The 23,288-nt window shown below is 34.3% G+C and overlaps 1 protein-coding gene across 1 annotated transcript; it reads right to left on the bottom strand.

The window, feature by feature from the left end:
* Window positions 1–1,748: 1,748 nt before the first annotated feature.
* LOC126832522 (serine-rich adhesin for platelets) lies at window positions 1,749–23,089 on the bottom strand. Its single transcript, XM_050563333.2, has 5 exons — window positions 22,948–23,089; window positions 17,724–20,246; window positions 8,884–8,939; window positions 8,026–8,194; window positions 1,749–7,119 (listed from the first exon to the last, which is right to left on the bottom strand). The coding sequence occupies exons 2-5, from the start codon at window positions 20,233–20,235 to the stop codon at window positions 6,797–6,799; spliced, it is 3,060 nt and encodes a 1,019-aa protein (XP_050419290.2). The 5' UTR covers window positions 20,236–20,246; window positions 22,948–23,089; the 3' UTR covers window positions 1,749–6,796.
* Between the last annotated feature and the right edge of the window lie 199 nt (window positions 23,090–23,288).

Below are 23,288 nucleotides of genomic sequence, written 5' to 3'. Positions count from 1 at the left end.
CAGATTTGATTGTTCCTTTGCTTTAGTTGTTGCAGTTGTCATCAACCTAAAGCCTAGAACTAGTTCTACTACTGATGTCTAGCCTCTTTCTCCAGCCTCACCCCTATTTCATAACTACCTTTAGCAAAAAGTCCTATAGAATATCAGTGTGGTTTCTATACAAATTCTATAGAGCTTTGTTGGGGGGCGTGCCCCATATTCTACAGATTTTGGAGGGCCTGTAGGATTTGCTACAGATTTATGGGAAGATTTGTATAGGCAAATACTATAGTATTCTATAGACTTTTTTTTTTTATTTGCTTCCTGCAGGAAATTCTACAGTAATGTATAGGAAGGAATACTGTAGTATTAAGTATACATCTAAATTCTACAGTAATGTATAGGAAGGAATACTGTAGTATACTGTAGTATTAAGTATACATCTAAATTCTACAGAAAACTATAGAATGCTCATCTGTTATACCTTTCTCCACAAAATCTACAGAACAAAATATTCTTTGTATATTTTTCTAGAGAACTATAGGATTATACAACCGACTTCAGGTAACAAGTTAGATCTATAGAAAATGCTCATCTTTGAACTCCATCAAGGCATGCATCTACCAAATACCTACACCAAGTTTGAAGAAAGAGAGTTATTGTGTCCTAAAAAGTGTGACGGATGGACCAATTTTAATAAGATTATTAAGGAGTCCTTATACAAAATGAAATGAAATGGGGTTTAACATTCTGCTGTTCTGCTCTGAGTGGGCTAATGAAGACGGGTATATGCCATATAGTCTGCTATAAGGGAAATTTTGCTCGGACAGCGGCGCTACTCTAATATCGGATTCCAACAGCCAAGGGATCTATTACGTGCACGGGACCTCTGTTTTTCATACCATCCGAACGATTAGACAGCTGTCCTTGTCAGACCCTCCGTCCTGCACCACTGACAAGTGGAATCCATGCCGGAAATCCTGATGAACTTTCTCGGCCAATGCAAGGATCAAACCGTAGGCCTCCAGGCTATCGAACCGTAGACCTCCAGGCTATCGTACGGTAGGCCTCCAGGCTATCGAACTGTAGGCCTCCAGACTATCGAACCGTAGACCTCCAGGCTATCGAACTGTAGTCCTCCAGGCTATCGAACCGTAGGCCTCCAGGCTATCGAACCGTAGGCCTCCAGGCTATCGAACCGTAGGCCTCCAGGCTATCGAACTGTAGGCCTCCAGGCTATCGAACTGTAGGCCTTCAGGCTATCGAACTGTAGGCCTCCAGGCTATCGAACCGTAGACCTCCAGGTTATCGAACTGTAGGCCTTCAGGCTATCGAACTGTAGGCCTCCAGGCTATCGAACCGTAGACCTCCAGGCTATCGAACTGTAGGCCTCCAGGCTATCGAACTGTAGGCCTCCAGGCTATATCGAACTGTAGGCCTCCAGGCTATCGAACTGTAGGCCTCCAGGCTATCGAACCGTAGACCTCCAGGCTATCGAACCGTAGACCTCCAGGTTATCGAACTAGTGTCTTACCCACTTCAATAATGTAAAATACAGAGGTGAATATTACATCAACTTGTACACAATACTGTTGATCAGCCCACTGTTGACCTACACAATACTGTTGATCAGTCCACTGTTGACCTACAAACTACTGTTGATCAGCCCACTGTTGACCTACGCAATACTGTTGATCAGCCCACAGTTGACCCATAATGACACATATATAATATATTGGATCTATATTCCAAAAAATAAATAAATAATAAATTTTTTAATTTATTTTTATTTTGAAGATAATTGACTTCTAAATTAAAATAAGCAGTTGCCATGCAAGATACGCCCAGATTTTGCAAAGATGGACGGAGAATGGGGGAAAATCAAAAGGGCTGATCCTCTCATTGTCTGAATGCTTCAGGTACTCGTGCTCAGATTTAATAATAGTGTCCTTTAGTTGATCAAGGCTTTTGGATAGTTTTCAGGAAACAATGAACCGTTGTTTACTATGTTGATTATAATAACAACAATATTCACCAGTTTACTCACAGTTTGATGTGGAATACAAGTGTTTGTACTAAATAATTCAACAACAAGAAATTAACAAGCTTTGGAGAGTCCTCAAACTTCATACATGTCACATTTCCCTTAAAAACCAGGGGCTATAACTTTAGAATGAAAGGCCAGATGTGTATCAAAATCAAACTCATCCAAGAAATGTGATTCTTAAACACATATTTTAAGTTTCAAGTGAATTGGACAATAATTGCCACCTCTGGAGGGTCCACAAACTTTGTAAATATTTAACATTTTGCATAAAAGGCAGGGGCATGAAATCAAACTGATGCCTAACATATGTTTAAAGCTCTATCTAAAATTGTCTCCTCCAGGGGTCCACAAACTGTACAATCAGGGGCCATAATCCAAGAAGCTCAGATTCCATAGATACCAAAATACAGCAAATTGGGACATAAACAGTTCTCTAGCGGGTCAAGAAGCTAAAACCGTTAGTTTTCATACAATCAGGGGTCATATTTCCAGGGAGTTACGGTCTGATACGTATCAATATTGAAAGGAACCAAGATCTTTGGATTTTCCACGATTTTGAGGTGAAGTTTTGATCCAATTTTCACAAAATTCAAACTCAACCATAATTATAGTAGAACGGTGATATATTCGGAATTGTTTTAAAATGAAATAAAAAATTTTGACCTTTAGATTGTCCACAAGCTATCAAACAGAACCAAGATCATTGGGATATATTTCAAGCTTCATTTAAATCAGAAACAAATTGTGACCCGTAGAAGGTATAGAAGATAAAAACCTGATTTTTTGTACAATCATGGGCCTTAATCCATGAAGTTAACGAGAGCTTTGGGTTATTAACCTATAGTTCAACTTTCGTCAAAATTGGCCTGTACAGAGAGCTAGAGTCTAAAACCAAATACAAATGGACGTGGAGACGGACAAGGGTGATGACAATATACATCCACATGATGGTGTGTAAAAAAGGGAAGATGTACACAGATGAGCTATCAAGATAATAATAAATATGAACAAGAAAATGTCTGAATATATGATAAAATTAACAACTGTAAGCTACATGATATTCAATTATCACTGGGTCCAATAACCTTATAATCATCCATTTCTAAATCTAAATCAATAAATACCTTCAAATAAAGTGAAAAATAAAAATATTTGCGACATGTTTTATTAAATAAAATTATTGATACAATAACAATAGATTAAATTAAAATAATACAAACAAAGAATCACACATTAATAAAACAATTTAACTTTTCTCTGGAATTCTTTGACAGTGTACCTCGTATCTTTCTCTAGGTGCTACTGCCTCAACCTTTATATCAAAACTCCTGCATATGAAGCCAAATAACACTAAACATTATTTACCAAAAATTATTGAAAATAGACCACATCAGATAATTAAAACGTAAATTATACATGAATTATTACAGATCTTTTTCTTGCCCATAATCAACTATCCAAACCATCCGGTGGTTGTGATTTTTAACGGACTGAAAAGTGATCGCCATTTAATTATCTAATTTAACAAGCGGTTTGCCATTCAAGATACGCTCACGTTTTGAAAGAGATGGATAGAGAACAAGCTAAAAAAAAAATTTGGTACAATCAGGGGTCATAATCCAGTAAGTTAAGGTCCGATATACACGAATATCGAAAGGCACCAAGATCTTTTGGACATAAACTTATATTTTAAGTTTCATCAAGAATTCTAGAGGGTCCACAACCTTGGTTTTACACTATTTGAATACAAGTAGCAGCCATTTTGTCACACAACTTTGGTCCGTTTTTCATGAAATTCAAACTAAACCATCATTATGTGTGAATATCGAAAGGAACCAAGATCTTTAGGTTATGAACATATATTTCAAGTTTCATCTAAATCGGATAAAATTTGTGACCACAAGCTAAAAATGTGTTTTTTCGTACAATCAGGAGTTATAATTCATGAAGTTGCAATCCGATACATGCCAATATCAGATACATGCCAATATCGAAAGGAGCCGAGATCTTTTGGAGATAAACCTATATTTCAAGGTATTGTCAAAATCGGATAAAAATTGTGACCTGTAGAGTGTATATTTCAAGTTTCATCTAAATCAGATAAAATTTGTGACCACAAGCTAAAAATTTGTTTTTTCGTACAATCAGGAGTTATAATTCATGAAGTTGCAATCCGATACATGCCAATATCAGATACATGCCAATATCGAAAGGAGCCGAGATCTTTTGGAGATAAACCTATATTTCAAGGTATTGTCAAAATCGGATAAAAATTGTGACCTGTAGAGTGTCCACAAATAAATTGTTGATGGACGGACAGGGCGACGGCAATATAGTCCACATGAAAATGTGGGCTTATAAAAATGGATAATTGTGACTTTGTCTATAGTTGTAACAATGATAGCAATGAAAATCGTGACTGTGCCATTCTTAAAACGTTCATAACTTTGCTCTGAATGAAGTAATTCAGATCTTTTATTGAACTATTATAGCGAGAACTGTCACAGCTCTTTACCTAAATCTTTTATAATTATCTTTAATTATCCACCTAATTTGATGTCTTTTTAAAGGTAAGATAACTCTTCTAGAATGTTTATTATCTGACCACAGAAAACTGTAATTCTACACAAATCTGGCTTCATTGAAAATACCATTCTTTGAAATTGGTCAAGCTGAGTACAAACATACATCAAGACATAAATATATTTTGTAAGGACAAATTCACAAATAATACATGTATAAGCTTAACAGACCACTTATGAGCAAAAAATTGAGAATTTGACATCATCCAATCTAAGTCAAATTGTAAAATGATCATGAGAAAAATGATCATTTTAGAAATAAGTAAATAATAATATTATTCTACCAATATTATGCCTTCGATAATTCATGCCAACATAAAGTTTTCAATAAATTAAGAGAATAGTGAACGAATATACACTAAATACAGAATAATAAAAATGGATTTGAAAAGCGTAAGTTATCTGGATATAAATTATTATAAAAGCTATATCGCTAATATTTGGGACGTAGAAAATAACAAATATAATATGAATGTATTAAAATGATTTACGTTCAATTGTTTCCGTTTTTACTCCAATTTCAAATCAGTTATGTTCGGTGAAATACACCAGAAATCTCCATCGAATGGCAATCTGGTTATTCCAGTCTACACCGATAGTAATTATTGCGCAAGCTCTGCAGATAAGAATATAGCATGACCGTTTGATATGTGACATTAAGGTATAGTGAAATGTACATAGTAGTACAATATACACCAATATTGCTAAATACATTTCAGATGATATTGCATTTTAAAAGTTCCTTGTGCACATTTAAATTGTAATAAAGCTAGAAACAAATATTTTACAGTCCCAACTGATATACTAAACACAAACAGATTTAAAACTATCATATTATCCAAGCATGATTTCTTGTTGTATATTTAGCTACAATGAGAGTTTATAATCATATTACCCATGTTTCGCTATACAAATAACTTGGCCTGTAAAACTAACGTAAATACAAAAAGATACTGTTTCTTTATTTATTATTCAGTACCATTCTATGTTCCGTCACTAATCTAAAGTCTAAATAAAACCCCCAACATGTTTACCAGTAATTTACATGTACTATAGACAAATACATCAAAAATACTATCCAAACACTCAACTCAAGTACTGATCAAATTATCATTTTATAGATTAACAAAAAACCAGCGGCTGCAAGGCAGGATACGCCCACATTTTTCGTACAATCATGGGCCATAATTCAGAAAATTACAATTCGATATGCGCAAATATCGAAAGGAACCAAGATCTTTGGGCTATAAACTTACATTTCAAGTTTCAACAAAATTGGATTAAAATTATGACCTCTATAGGGTTCACAACCTTGATATACCATATTTTTACGCTATTTGAGAACTCAGTCGTCCTTAGGGTGTAACAGTGATATAATAATACGTTTTTTTAAATCGGATAAAAATTAAGACCTCTATAGGGTCCACAAGCTAAAAACGCGATTTTTCTTACAATCAGGGGCATTAATTCAGGAAGTTACGTTCCGATATGCACGAATATCGAAAGGAACCGAGTTCTTTGGGTAATAAACTCACATTTCAAGTTTCAACAAAATCAGATAAAAATTATGACCTCTTTAGGGTCCATAACCTTGATATACCACATTTTTACGCTATTTGAGAACGAAGGGCGGCCATTTTGTCTGTCAGTTTTAAGCCGATTTTCACGAAATTGAACTCAGCCGTCCTTAGGGTGTAATGGTGATATAATAATAGGTTTTTTTAAATCAAATAAAAATTAAGACCTCTATAGGGTCCACAAGTTAAAAACGCGATTTTTCGTACAATCAGGGGCCATAATTCAGGAAGTTACAGTCTGATATGTGCAAACATCGAAAGGAACCAAGATCTTTGGGTTATAAACTTACATTTCAAGTTTCAACAAAATCGGATAAAAATTGTGACCTCTACAGTGTTCACAAGCTAAAAACATGATTTTTCGTACAATCAGGGGCCATAATCCATGAAGTTACAGTCCGATGCATGCTAATATCGAAAGGAACCAAGATCTTTGGGTGATAAACCTATATTTCAAGTTTCATTGAAATTGGATAAAAATTGTGACCTGTAGACTGTTCACAAACAATTGCGGATGGACAGACGTCCGGACGGACAGGGGCGACGACAATATACGTCCACATGAAAATGTGGGCGTATAAAAACACCGTCCATCAGTGTTACACAAACTCTTAATCTTCCTCCAGTGACTCTACATAATACTGATTTTCTCGTAAATAATTCTTCACTTTTTCAGGAACAGGAAGAGTGTCAATATGATCTCTCCGAACCCAACGTAAAATAAGAAAGCGACACATGTGTTGTAGGGACTGTAATCTGAAGAAACGTGATATCGGGTGAACTAGTCGTATAGGAAGTGGTGGCGTACCAGGACCAGACGGGCGCAGAAAGTAATGAAATGTTCCATTTTTGGAGTTTTCAACAGCTTGTTCTATAAATTCTCTGATAGTATCTTTACCATGGGATAATGGTTGAGACCAGAAACTAAATACACCTGTAATAAACAATATTACAATAGATTATACACATATACAACAGGTTCTACTAAAGATTCACTTGTAGATTTTATCGAGTCATCAATCTTACTAATATATAGCATAATAAATAGATCATTTCAAACTTATCAAGCAATCAAACTGATTATCTATACTTAGTCTATTTATAAACTGTTCATGATCAAACTCATTAAAAGTAGAATCAAAGTTATTTTGACAAAAAGTATCGACCAGTGAAAATAGCTTTAGCAAATAATGTTATTGAACTCAGTTAGGACATTCACCTAATGAACTTCTACACCAAGGTAGTCAAGGTATTGGTATAATGAAACTAAACTCCGAGTTTCATCACTCTCACCCAATTAGAACCAAAGTTATCATGTTCCTAAGTCTCCAACAATCAAATTGCATATCTCTACTTAGCCTTAGCAGAAAATGCACATGATTGAACACTGTCCAAATTTGAACATTCTACCTCAATTAGAAGGAGAGTTATTGTGTTCCAATGTCTTGACTTATCAGATTGAAGCATCGACTTAGCCTAAGCAGAAAAGGTTCATCATCCAACTTAGCCTAAGCAGAAAAGGTTCATCATCCAACTTAGTGAAGGTAATGATATAATGAAAATTTACACCAAGTTTCACAACTCTCACTGAATTGGAAGGAGAGTTATTGTGTACCGAAAAGTTTGACAGATGGACGGAAGGAGGGGGACAACTAGTGTCCATACTAGACTATAAAACAACTAATTTATAACAACAATTACATCTACAGTCAAAGTAAATCATTCAAATCTTATTAACTTATAAAATACACATATCTAATGGTAGTTAAACAAACTAAACACAATATATATAAAGAGTTTACATGTACCTCCAGTAACTGGTGTAAAATATAATACATACCTCTATGATGTTCTATACGTGTATGATGTACTATATTATTACAAGTAAATGATAATGATAGGATATAGTTTTCATTAGAACTATCTCGTACTAAAAATGATCCATCCGGTTTATTCATTAATTTAGCTTCGGCTTCTTCATAACTTAATGGACCCCAATACCATCCACACTAAAATATAGCAAATTTAATACGCATTACAATTCAATTAAATTCAAATTACAATTATTAAAGATACATTATGGGAGATAAGATAAAGAGATGGCAGTTCTCGCTATAATAGTTAAAAACTAGATAGTGTAAAGGTAATTTGCTGAAAATTTCAGTCAAATTGATCCACTATGAGCCGAGAAAGAAGCGAGTGAAATTTTTGCATAGTCTCGGTCATCATTACTAAAATCATTAATATAAACAGCATAGTCTCGATTATCCACTGGATAAGTTAATTAATGTCTAATTGATAATTTAGATAACATTTCAGGCCTAAATAAAGACTTGTAAAAGCAGATTTTGCTCTTGCATAATGCATGTTTAAGTTTTAAATCAAGCTGTTATTTTATTCAGTCAGAAATGATATGAAATGGGGTTTAAAGTCCTACTTGTCTGCTCCCATCAGGCTAATGAAGACAGACATATGCCGTACAGTGGGCTGTGAGGGCAATTTGCCCAGGCAGCGGCACTATGGCCTACTCTTATATCGAAATCCATCTGCCAAGGGATCTTTTACGTGAATGCCAATGTATACACCGGACCTCAGTTTTCTTTCCCATCCAAACAACTAGACAGTTATCCTATGTCCTTCACCACTGACAAGGGAAAACCAGGTCGGAAATTCCCGATGCAGGTAATATTTAACTTACATCACGTAACTGTCTCATATTCTCCAGGAAATCCTTATGTTTAATTTCAGTTGATTCTGTAAAAATAACAAAACATAAATTATACATCAATTACGACAAGAAGTGCTTCACAACATAAAATGGAGCCTACCAATTAGTAAATTATTGAAATTCCCTGAAAAATTGACATTCCATACTGTATAATGCTATTTTAATAATTTCACTGACAGTAGTTAATGTGGTAAAGGATAGTTTAGATGTAAGACATTTGGTTTTAATTCTTGTTGGTTATTCAATCATCAATTGGTTTTAAAGCATTAAACAGAGCTGGGTTAACATGTATATTGTATACCACCGTCCATACATGTATATTGTATAACAATATACCATACCATCATACATGTATATGGTATAACATCATACATGTTATAATTACACCTATTTTAAACACTACCAGCACTGATTTTTTTTTCCGGAATGGGTGTAATTGTAACTATAAAAGCAAACATCCTCAAACCATCCTATTAGGCCTACATGTATGTAGGGAATCTTCGCAATTGTTCAAATTATCTTCAAAATAATGTTGATTATGATAAAATGATGAATTTGTTTTTTAACAAGTAGAATAAAATGTAGATAAATATCATTTATGACATCCCCCCCCCCAAAAAAAAAAAATTACTATTTTTGCTATAAGGATCAAAATTGTTTGATTTCATTATGTTAATGTTGCTGAAAACTCATTTATTTAAACGACCCGTTAAACTCGAACAAACTGTTATCTTTCTAAGGTGTTGCTTGTTAACGATCCCTTAAATTTCTGTTGCTGGAAAGTCAATTTCATTATCCATTAGCTAACCCCAAGAGAAGACTGTTTGAACATTAGCTGAATTTTAAATACAATGTACATGTATAAATGTAACACCTTCTTAGAAGTTTGCATTAACAAGAAACGGAAGACAACTGTGCAGTCTGTTCACAATACTTGATTAAAGACAAAAAGATAACTGTAGAATTTACAACAGAAAACACTATAAATAATCTACAGAATACTATAGTATTTTCCTACAGAAATATTATAGGATTTGCACTACAGAAACAGTAGAATATTTGGGGCCATTATTACCTAACAGAGCCCAACACCCTCGTTAAATACAATGGCAAGTTAATAACATCTTCAGATTGATATGTACGCCCCTAAAAATGCTAAAGAGAATGTCAATCATCTTGGAACTATCGAAAGCCAATGTTATATGTCTCAATAAATTACATGTTGAGTATTTTTGCATTCTCTTAGAATCTGTTTGGTTTGAACTTTGTGAACTTTGTGAATATCATAAAATCAGTAGTCCATCTACATCTGTTAAAACTATTAATCAGAATATCAACTGTTGATAAATCTACATAAACTATATCATATTACTGTTTTATTAGTGGCCAGCTGAGTAAAAATCTATTTTAGTGCAACACAAGTCTAGATAACCAATGTACAGTGGCACATTTACACTTAAACTCCCACTATATTTATTTTTTTTACAAAAATTAAGAGATTAGAAATGACTTGGAAATATTGTTAGAACACCAGGAGTTTAGACAATGGTAAATATAACTCTGCTTATAACTTTGTCACCTAATGTAAACATATGTCCTGAGATAAACATAATGTACAGAGGCGGATTTAAGGGGGGGCGCCCCCCCCCCCCCCTAATTTTCAACAGTGCCCTTTCTCAGACCCAAATAAGTCCGTTCCCAACCCGTTGCAGGGATCCCAAATGACTCAAACCATCGATTCAAACACACCAGTCTGGTCTAATTAATGCTTCCACTTGCAAACGAATTCTTGTTGTTTAGCTGACGGTGCCCTAATCCTATAGAGTGACTATAGACAGACATCTTGTGGAATCGGCAGCGTATACACTCATGCCCATCACCGACGTGCATGAGTGCAACTTGATGTAGCATTGTTTCATGTGTGGACAGTACAAAGTACAAGTTACAAGGCTTAAATAGTGAAGTGGCTAGGGAATAGATTCGTCTTTTTTCCCATCATAATGCCTCGCCCGCCTTGACAATTTTCGAGTCGCATGTTCAACTGGCTTTTTTGCTCGATTTTAAGGCTCTTTTTCAACGATTTCCGAACGTTTACTTAGACGAAAATATCAGCCAAATAGCTCTTGGAATGGCTACAGATGCAAGGAAATGACGGATAATTTTACGGAACTCTATAAAGAACGCTTTAAGGCAAGAGCATGACATTTGGCGATATAAACTGAATTGTTGTGTGAAAATCTGTTTACCATGTCAAGCGTATGAATCTGGAAAGTATTGTTTTCAATAAAATGTCAAATTTTGCTACAAAATGAGATTTTTTTTCTCATGATTTTTCGTAGTTTTTGATAGTTTGAAAGCTTAGATGCTTCACAACTGTTGTTCTAAAATGTTGTTTTTTGTGCTTTTCTCCCTCTTAAACCTATATGTAGAGGTATTAGACAGTATGTTTAGTATATATTTGACCAAAAACATGAAAAAAAACATGAAATTTGGCCGCCATTTTGAATAAATTGAATTTTCCAGGGTCAAAGGTCATCCTTGGTAAAGAATTCCGACGGATTCTGTTCTGAAATGTTGTTTTTCATTCTTTCCTGCCTCTGAAATCTAAGTATAGACATATTTGACGGTGTTTTTATAACATATCTGTCCAAAAACATGAAATTTGGCCGCCATTTTGAATAAATTGAATTATCCAGGGTCAAAGGTCATCCTAGGTCAAAAATTTTGATGGATTCGTGTTCAGCATCCAAAATGGCCATAGAAACCACAAGTCATTATTGGATAACTGAAATAACGCTAATAATAGATTATGTAATGGGAATATGCTGAAAATTTCAGTCAAATTGCATGTACTTCACTCTAAGTTGAGAAATACTCATTTTAATAACATTGTAGGCTTAATTGTCACTGTTACCGTTGTTACAGTAACAACCAAAGTTTTGATTATCAGTTTTTGCAATAAATCATCAATGGCAGATCGGATTCAAATCTAATGAAAATCGGATGCATCACATAGCATCGAGAGTTGATTATGGTCTTGTCATGTTAAATAATGTCTAATTAATAATTTATATATAACATGTAAAGCCCAAAGGAAGACCTGCAATAGGCATATTTAGCTCTTGTATAATGTATGTTTTAAGTCAGTTAAAAGTGGTTCACCAATGAATGTATACATGTATGTTTTAGGTTTATCATCCCAGGACCCAGAATACATCAAATATAATAATTCAATTGATCCACAAAGATACAAAAGATTAAATAAAATAATTTACTTGTCATATAAGTGATTAATGTAAAAACAGTGACTTCCTTTTCAATTCATTTGATGCTGTATGTTTATTTAATGATATCGTTTTAAAAATGTGTATAATTTTACCAAACACTGTATGTATGTTTGTTAGTTTCATGTGGGTGATACATTGGTCTAGATTATGATTCAGAGAGAGAGATTTAACCCTGCACGAGACACAAACTAGGTCATTTTGGGACTAACACATGGTTCAATTTTATTTCAATAATTCACTTGTGTGTAAGGTGTCTTTAGCAGTGGAAGGAAACTGGAGGAACCAGAGATAACCCACAAGGTTGGACAGACGACCCTATTCCTTGTCAGGCACATGTAGGAGTGTTGAATCCATGACTGACTTTGTGATTTAATGTGCATATTATAAACTATTCGGTCACACAACCCTGCTACCAAATTTATAAATGTATGCTTTATAAAGTCTAACCCCAGTTATTCTGCATACAGCAAAGGTAGAGTACAATCTACATGTATTTACTATCCTCCTTTTATACTTAAACATACATTATGCAAGAGCTAAATCTTCCTATTGCTGGTCTTTCTTTAGACCTGAAATGTCATCTAAATTATTAATTAGACATTAATTAACTTATCCAGACCACAATCAACTCTCGATATCATCACTAGCCTGCGATGTTTATTGGATTAGGGTCCGATTTGCTGTTCGACTTCCATTCATGATTGAATCGTGAAATGGAATTTTGAGACTATGTTTTTTATCGTACAGACTTAAAGGACAATATTGGTGTCAGTCATTATCACATATGTGATAGAACTAATTAAACACGTTCCAAATATAATTTTAACACAGAGATCATTGCTACGATAGCTGAGTAATACAGGTTTCCTGAATCGGAAGTGACGAACGCCAAAGGGAAACACAAGTCATACCTCTATATAACTGACTGATGTGACGAGTGATAACATTTACACGGCCGAATTTCTGCTCACTAATAATTATATTTGGAATGTGTTTAACCAGCTCTATCACATACATGTATGTGGTAATGACTGGCACCAATATTGTCCTTTAAGTAATGATGAACAATGCTAGACCAAAAATTCAATCGCTAAAATCTCGGTTCAGAGTGGATCAATTTGAGTGAAATTTTCAGCAAATTCCCTTTTACAATTTCTAGTTTTTTACTATTATTATCTAATCTCCCATAATGTATGTTTAAGAGTAATCATCCTGCATCGATCACCTTATATGGGTATCTTTAAGTGTGTTGCCATGTCTAAGATTCAAACTAAAGAGCAGTGCAGTCAAATTTTATGCATCAATATTCAATAATACAAGAAATTCAAACACTGATAGTCGTGATTATACATTGACCATCAAGGAAAGGAGTCTGATATAAAAACAAACAAATTAAACATTTAAAACTTAATGTGATATAAAAATAACTTTCTTCCCATTTCATTGCCATGTCTAAGATTCAAACTAAAGAGCAGTGCAGTCAAATTTTATGCATCAATATTCAATAATACAAGAAATTCAAACACTGATAGTCGTGATTATACATTGACCATCAAGGAAAGGAGTCCGATATAAAAACAAACAAATTAAACATTTAAAACTTAATGTGATATAAAAATAACTTTCTTCCCATTTCATTGTTTGTTATTATTATACATAATATCAAATAGTCTATTTCCATTTCAATTCAACGATATCATTCAAGGAATACTTCCTTCTATAGTATCTATTTACGGTATGACAGTAGTACATGTATCCATGTATGTCATTGAAATCTTGTAAAATTAAACATACATTATGCAAGAGGTAAATCTGCCTATTGCAAGGTTTTTTTTAAGCCTGAAATTTTATCTAAACAAGCCAACATTGAGGCTGATGTCCCCCGCCGAAATCCCAAAATAAATAGATGACACATATTATTATTAATTACATGTAATAGCACATTTAGTTCTTTCAAAAGTATCAAACAATCAAACTGATTATCAACTATACACTAAGTTTCACCACTCTCTATCAGATAGAATCAAAGTTATCTTGTCCCAAAGCATCGACCAATGAAATTACTTAGCTCTGCTTAGCTTTAAATAGCTCAAAATGTTAATCATTGTACTCAGTCAGGACATTCACCTAATGAACATCAACATCAAGTTTAAACATTCTACCTCAATTAAAAGCAGAGTTATTGTGTTCCAAAGTTTTGACCAGTAAATTCCTTATCGCTCGTTAGCCTAAGCAGAATAGTCTCATCATCAACCTAAATTAATCAAGGTAATGATATAATGAATCTATACCCAGAGTTTCATCACACTCACATAATTAAAACCAAAATTATCGTTCTCCAAAGCATCAACCAATCAGATTGCTTATCTCTGCTTACCGTAAGCAGACAATGTTTATCATCAAACTCCATCATATCACCTAATAAACACCTACACCAAGTTTGAACATGCACACTGTCAAATGTTAAAGTAACACAAGTTTGCCCGATGTTGTTTTGTCATACCAACAAATTGATGAGAACTATAACTATTAACATGTATACAAAATTAATCAGATTTCTGAGTTTGAGTTGTGACAATACAGTAGGCCTACAAGTATACTACATGTATCAGTATTCCTAGCTTTATCTACATGTATGTAGGTTTTATATAACAAATGTACACATACATGTATCTGGTTGGTAATTTTACAACTTATAATCAACAAAAATGTATTGTGTAAAATGATGTAATGTATGTGAAGGCGAGAAACTCACCCTCTTAGTAAAACTTTTACAATTTTTATGGACATGTCACGTACATTAATTTTTATGGACATGTACGTTAAAGATACATTATGGGAGATTTTAAAAGAGAGTTGGCCATTCTTGTTATAACAACAGTTCAAAAAAAGATTATGAAAGAAGAATATATTGAAAATTTCAGTCAAATTACTTTATCCTGAACAAAGTTATCACCATTGTAATTTTTGACTAGAAATAGGAGTCAACTCTCTCTTCACCGTCTCCGAGAATGGCTGATCATTTGATTGACAGGCGTTAACTCCACCTACATAATCTTGATTATCAAGTAACGTTTTCAATGGCTGTGGTACTGTTAGCCTATTCGGGTTTGAGACGGGGTTGCAATTCAATTCGTATCACATTTATTTTTACTACAAATTAAAAATAAGACTGTTAGCCTATTCGGGTTTGAGACGGGGTTCAATTAAATTCGTATCACATTTATTTTTACTACAAATTAAAAATAAGACTTTTTTTTAATATATAGATTAGAACCGAAAGTTTGAAAGGAATGGACCAAATCAATGAGGCATAATTATAGCCGACTTCTTGTTAGCCTGCGTGTACACTTGTACTGTAACTGGTAGGCCTACGTAACTCCCGAAGCAGACAAATAGGAAACAGTGATCCACTGGGACTGCAATTCAACTGGGGTGATGTCAGTTGCGATGTTTATCATTTCCATAATTTTTCTGTAAACGCAAGTGACAAAAGAGTGTATAATACCGACATCCAGACTCTCATTTTAACCACAACTTAACATAATATCAAGGCCGTATATATCGAACTTTCTATCAAATTGACTGACACGCGACCTCGCTCAACAGCGGCCTCGCTTCGTATGACTCAGCGTAACGGTTAATCTCCGCTTAAGATGCCATTCAAAAATTTAATCAACCAATGAAATCCTGTTTAAATCCATCCGTGGGTCTACAGAGTTGATTTTGTGCTTGTTGTGTAAATAAAGATCTAATTTATAATTTCTATGACATCTGAAGCCTAAATAAAGACTTGCAATAATCAGATTTAGCTCTTGCATAATGTATGTTTAATTTTTAAATGGACATGTACGTTACTTTTTATGGGGAGAGAGAGAGGAGAAATGGTGGTTAACGTCCACTCGACACAAACTAGGTCATTTCTGGTCTAACACAATGTTAAATTTTATTTCAATAATTTGCTTGCGCGTAGGGGTCTTTAGCAGTCGGAGGAAACCGGAGGACCCGGAGAAAACCCATGAGATTGGACAGGCAACCCTACTCCTAGTCATGTACAACCAGGGATTCAAAACCACGCCAGTTGACTCAATGACAGGCTTTATGATACAGCGCGCATGTGCTAACCATTCGGCCATCCCCCCCCCCCTACTTTTTATGTACATGTACGTTATTTTTTAAATGGACATGTACGTTATTTTTTAAATGGACATGTACGTTATTTTTTAAATGGACATGTACGTTATTTTTTAAATGGACATGTACGTTAGTTTTTAAATGGACATGTACGTTAGTTTTTAAATGGACATGTACATGTACGTTAGTTTTTATATGAACATGTACGTTAGTTTTTAAATGGACATGTACGTTAGTTTTTAAATGGACATGTACGTTAGTTTTTAAATGGACATGTACGTTAGGTTTTATCATGTATCCTCATAATAGGTTTAACATCAATAAATAAATTAACTGTTAAATACATGTAATAGTTCTCCTGACTTATGACTAATGAATAGCACAGAGAGAGATGGGGTTTAACATCCACTTGACACAAAGTCATTTCGGGACTAACACATGGTTCAGTTTTATTTCAATAGGGAGGAAACTACCGAATATCAACACCATAATCATTTTAGACAATAAAGTAGTTAATAAAAGATCAGAGCTATAAGGGTTTGACACTCTTGTGTTTTTCAAAGTGATTAGTGAGGATTACATTCGTAAACAATACTTGACAAGACAAAACAAACAAAAGCAAGATTCACTGAGGTTGTATTCTTATTTAGGTTTGCTCAACTTAAAAATCTAAATCTCATTCAGAAAGACATCTAAAATACAGCTAATCTCCTACATGTATGTACATGTTAAGTTTCTAATTAAAAATAATATTATATAATCTTTTCTTTTTTTCTTTAAAAACTTTTACCCGGTACTGGTGCTATTCTTATATAGATTAAATATTAAGATATTTAATCTATATCATTATATTTATACATATTACATGTAATACAACAGGTACATGTTATAATACCACCAGTTATACATATTACATGTAATACAACAGGTACATGTTATAATACCACCAGTTATACATATTACATGTAATACAACAGGTACATGTAATACAACAGGTACATGTTATAATACCACTAGTTATTATAGGTAATCAGTCAGCTGTTAAACTAATATTTGTTGCTCATTAAGACTGTTTCTAATAATAAGTTTAATAATTTTAAGTTTAAAGAAAGTCAGTTATAACTATGTTGGTAGCAACCTTTGTGTAAATAATAATAAAATAATTTTGAATCTATATAAGCCAAACCAGGGATAACTGGTTAAATGGGTACAGGACAAAATCGTCCCCGGGCAATTTGTCCCCTGACAACTCGTTCCCGGACATTCTAGGTCAATAAGAAGGAGAGTTATTGTGTCCCAAAAAGTGTGACGGACAGACAGGAAGACGAGCCCATTTTAATAGTCCCCTGCTTTCTTCGAAAGGCGGGGGACAATAAATCCAAAACTTACCAGTCATAACTTTGTTGATTTCTTCATCTGCAGAACTACTTTCATCTGCCTCTTCACCACTACTGATACATGTAGCACTACTATCTCTTTGATTATCACGCATCTGAAGCTGTAGTTCCGACCATGACATATGGATTACTTCCTTTTCCTTGAATTGAATTTTCTTGGAGGAAGTATGTTGAGCGGTGGTTTTACCTTCACTCGATTCATCCTCACACACAGACACACCAGCGCCATTTTGGTTGTGAGTGACATTTGGGATACATTTATGTACTTCAATATGTGAGCTACTTACAGGACGATTTTTAGCACTTCCTTTCTTATTTGAGTTTTTATTGCCAATTAATCGAATCTGAGCAATCATTTCATCTACTTCTTGTAAATCAAGGGGTGGTGGTGGCGGTAAAACGTCTTGGAAATCACACAGGCCTGAAGAACTATCTTCTTCTACAGAATTATATTTAATCAGATTTGTGTCAGTTTCATTACAACAACGTCCATCTGTGTGAGTCAGATTTGTGTCAGTCAGACTTGTGTCAGTCAGATTTGTGTCAGTCAGATTTGTGTCAGTCAGACTTGTGTCAGCACATTGATATTCATTATTCTGTTTATTTTTACTGTTCAGGTCTTTCCTTAATTCTAAGACATTGCTACTTTGTTGCCGAACTGAATTGCAATTTTTGGAAGTAATGGTTTCAGCACTTTGGTTTGATATGTTGATATTTGATATAAGATTGGTGGTAGAATTAGGTGATGATGATGATGAATGACGATAGTTATCTTTCACATGAGAACATGAATTTTGAACAATAGAATTTTTGTTTTCGACTTCATTGGAGTCAAATTCACAACCATAGAATCTGGAATTTACACTTCTTTCTTTACTCAAAGATGTTGATGATGCACCCTTTTCAATGATCAATGGACTAAAATCTTGCTTAGCGATGAAATCATGAACGTCGAATGTTTTATTTTCAACATCACAATTACTTACTTGACGACCGGGAACAGTTTCAGATTCTGCAAATAGATGACCATCATTCTTCATTAAATCTAACTCAGTTGAGGTAGTACACAGTTTATCTTTGTGTAATTGTAATGATTGAGATATTGGATGACTGTCAGGGTTATCAGAGTGAATGACTGTACAGGATGATGATGGTTTCTCATCTCTTTTCTCATTGTCATCATTTTTTAGTTTATTGGCCGATAATCGGGTCGAGTCAATGTCTTCATAAATAGCAAAACCAGATTTAAGATTTTCTGTATCATTAAAGTTATCATCAGTCACATGATCTGTTTGGTGTGGGGTAGCAGGGTCACAATCACTGGTTGGTTTAGAAATATCTGCGACCATATTAACAGCTTCTGATTTTGTGTATTGTCTGAGCGGAAGTGGAGGGGGCATATTATTAGCTTCATTCACTGAAAATGCTCGACTTATTACCAACTTTTGATTTGATAAATTATTTTCAGAAACACATTTTCCAGTTAGATTTTGATGTAAATTTCCTGTGTCACAATCAGAACGTCTGTCTCTTGGTAAACTCAAATCAGATGATTTTGGATTAACTGATTTATCCGACTGATATTGAGATCGTTTGCGTATTAATATTGAACTGTTAGCATACAGTGATTCCTCGGTTTCACCAGATTTGGTATTAGATAAATCGGAACTATGTCTAGTTTCATGATTTCTGACATCAACAGCAGGTTTCTGCCATGGACAGCTGTTAGGTCTGTTTTGAGGTTTGATGCCTTCCTCTTTTTGGAGATCAATGTTAGCGTCACCTATAGATAAAGTAGTATCACTAAATACAGAACTGGTAGCACTATTAACATTTCTGTCTCTAGTTCGATCATCAGTACGAGGACTTCCTAATCCACTGTCACGACTCGAATCATCTGCAACATGATCTACACATAGTGATGTTTTATTAAGAATAGAATTTTTCATATGTTTCTCTAAAAACAGATCCCTTGACGCTGGTGGAAGTTTTTCAGATTGAGACCGTTGAACCAAAGATTTTGTGTTTATTTTCTCTTCATGTGTTATAACTTTACGTCGAATTTCATCCAGACTTTCGTAGCCTGGTTCCTCAAATACATCTTCCAGTTCAGCCCCTACCCCAGTAGATAAACTTGATGTGGGCTCTTGGTTTAAAGCTGGTTGAAGGAGACTCTCTTTTAGTAATACTCGTCCTTCTGATGTTAACACCACCTCTTCTTTATCAAGAAAACTATTACGATGTGCTACACGAACTGAGCTTGACCTCAAAGCTGGTTTTCCACGACGAAAATCATCGTCAAATTCATCTCTTTTCTTTCTAGATTTTGGGTGGAATTCAGCACTTGCAAAATCATATTTACCCTTGCTGTTAAATCGAAAGATTTTCTTTATTTTGGTGAAGAAGTTTCCATTTGAAGAACCAACAACTGGTGAAAGGTGGGTGTTTGGTGGTAAAGTTTGACTCTTCTTTGGAGTTGAAGTCGCAAGATTTGCTTCAGCCATAATTTCCTTACCTGATGAATAGAAATGGTAACAGATTTTAGGACAAGCCTGAATAAAAGGATGTTGTTCATGTACCTTATATAACTATAATGTCCTGCATATTGAGAAGATCAATGGCTTTAATAACTACATAACTAAATATTTACAGATCAAATGTCATTAAAAATTTACAGATCAAATGTCATTAAAAACTGATTCATCTTATTACACATGCCTATGTGCACAAAGACACACACAATTCATAATTTGTTTTCCGTAGCAAGATTTACCCAAATCCACAGTTAGGCCGCGGTTAATTAATTGTATGTTTCTCATGACCTGAGTTTTTGAAAACAACATGCTACATGAGGTAATTATTAATTATTGAGATGGAATCCAAAACTTGACGAAAAAACTAAAGCAACATAAACTCTTATAGCTATGGGCATGCTGTGGTTTTTAATCATATTACAATAATTTTTATTGATTATTGTACCATTCTTTATGCCAAATTGTTATTTTTAATTTAAAATCATAGCGTTTTTGTGTCCAACTGTGATGTTGAAATAAAGGTGGTCTTGGGTAGATTTGTGTATTACTACACTGTTATGTCCCTTTGTTACGACTTCCAAACTTCGTGGAAATTGTATAGAGGAGCATTTTCTGACAAAATTTTAAATTAAAAATGACAATTTGGCATAAAGAATGGCATAACAGCATATTATCAATTATCGATGTAAATTATTATAGTACCGTTGGCAGCGAAATACCTATAAATTTGGGTGGATTGGGTAAATCATGCTACGTCATTTTATTTCATAGTATTGGTCTTAATATAGCGCTTTGTGTATGTTCGACGCAAAGTTCACCTCGCAGTCAGATTACCCCTGCGCATGAGCAAATTTCTGTCAAATCTGCGCACATGGATTTAAGTCTGCCCAGGGTATTTAATGGATTAAGGCGATGTCCATACACGTGGGAGGGGTTCATTGTCAAATTTGACACGTCAAGGAAGGGTTGATGAAAACTGCTGCGTGCTGGTTTATCCTATCCATGTTTGCTTTCCTATTGGTTCTTGCATAAGATTTACTGTTTAGCGTATCTTTGCTTTAGTGTGTTACATTTAATTTGATCGGGAGACGTATTCGTTGATGTCAACGTCAACCGACAACACTGCAAGAATTGCCCCAAATCGTGATTGGACAACTGATTAGGAGCATGCCACGACGAATTGCTGAATGTCTGAGGATTGGTGTAGCTATTACTCATTACTAAGACAAAAATCAAAAGCGTCCATTTTCACTTTTGCGAGGAAAATGGGGCCGTCAGATAAGCTGCCCATATGAACTGTTTGTTCATGTGTAGGCAATTGGCCTGTTATTAACATACACTGGGTACCTCTAATAAAAACAGCAGTGTATTTCCGCAGTTTTGTATTCTTTCTGAATATCCCCTACTTTTTTTGAAGAGTATACAAAGATTTGAGAGGGATTTGAATCAAATTTTTGATAGATTAATTAGTTTGAATATGTTTTTAGTCCAAATATTTCATCAAATCACATAGTTTGTACATGGGAAAGTATCCTTAAATCAAGCTATTTTACACATTAATAATCCTAATCCTACTCGGTATTCACCATGGATCACTTCGTTAGTTTGATTCATTTTAATGAATTTGGTGACCGTCCGTTTAGTGGTATGAATACTAGCAGGGTGATATGAAAAGATAAGTACCGATATGATCGCACAGTTACATGTAAGTGGGAACTGGCCAAATATTTACTGCGTCACAGCCCAACAGCTCACACATACATGTATCTGAGGATTTTTGACCACTTAACCAGAATTCAGAAACACATACATTGCACTTTTATTAAATATTTAAAAATGTGTCGACTGTTTGTTATTTCAACTATACAACAATAACATCGACATTTATGGTAATTACAGCAAATATTTTTGACAGTTAGTCGCATGATCAGTTGACGTAAATAATAATGAAGATTATGAGATACGATGGTCTCAAATTTTTATCTTATCCTAAGCACACACGCTGATTATGCAGTGATTTTGAAAATTATTTGAAAATTCATTAAGCTTACAGGTCAAAAGTCGATATAGAACAGATGCTACACAAAGCGTCTGACGCCCTACTTTCGTATTTAAAAACATCCAAGGAGTAATCAAGCAAAGTTGACAATATGCACACCAGTGTGATACTTGCAGATTAAAATCGGCGCTCGCAGGGTCTAATTAAATTTACGTGGACAAAGAGGATTCTGCGCAAAACGGCCATGATGCAGATTGCAATCTTTCGGAGTACTGAAAAATGCACCAAACATGTAGGCCTACATGCTGAGAGATTTTAATATCCACTCAACTGGAATTAAATCTGAAATTGAATCTGTGTTAGTTATGTGAGCGATCCACATGAGCTTCTTAATCTTATGTCATGAATTATGAATAAAGGCCTTGCATGTAAGCCTAGTAAGGTCAAGGTACATGTAGGCTACATAAAGGCGTAACTATCTTCCTCATTTCATGATTGTTGAATTTTTATTTCCCAGCACAATATTTGTACACCTTAGCCAAGTCGCCAGTCACTAACATTATATTCCTAAATTATTGAATAAACTAAAAAACACTGACCTATTCGGTATTCGATTCAATCAAGTAAGCAAAAGAAAAGAGCTTGTACTTTCACCCAAAAATTAAAATACATTCAATACTCACCCAAGCCGTAAAAGACTTATATCATTCTCAATGTAATCTCCACGTTACATTCTGTTCGGTGGTTTCTTCTGCATTTTTCTTGCAAGTGTCAAAACAGATTCGTGATCTCATTTCTTACAAATTAGCTTCCTTCACCTTAAAGCGGAAGTATTGAAGTCAGTATTCGTAGTCCAGATTATTCTAGTATCTAATATTATGCTGATTTCTTATATTAGTTAACAACGACTACATTGATGAATGCAATTTCAAGCGGTAAATAATATCCGAATAAAGAAGTATTCATAAAATTTGATATTCAATTTATTAACATGCATTAAAAATAAACCCTACTGTTGATTTTT

Source organism: Patella vulgata, chromosome 9 (assembly GCF_932274485.2).
Source record: "Patella vulgata chromosome 9, xgPatVulg1.2, whole genome shotgun sequence".
NCBI classification, from domain to species: Eukaryota; Metazoa; Mollusca; class Gastropoda; family Patellidae; genus Patella; species Patella vulgata.
Note: the sequence above shows the minus strand (reverse complement) of the source record. Positions and strands in the feature narration are given on the sequence as shown.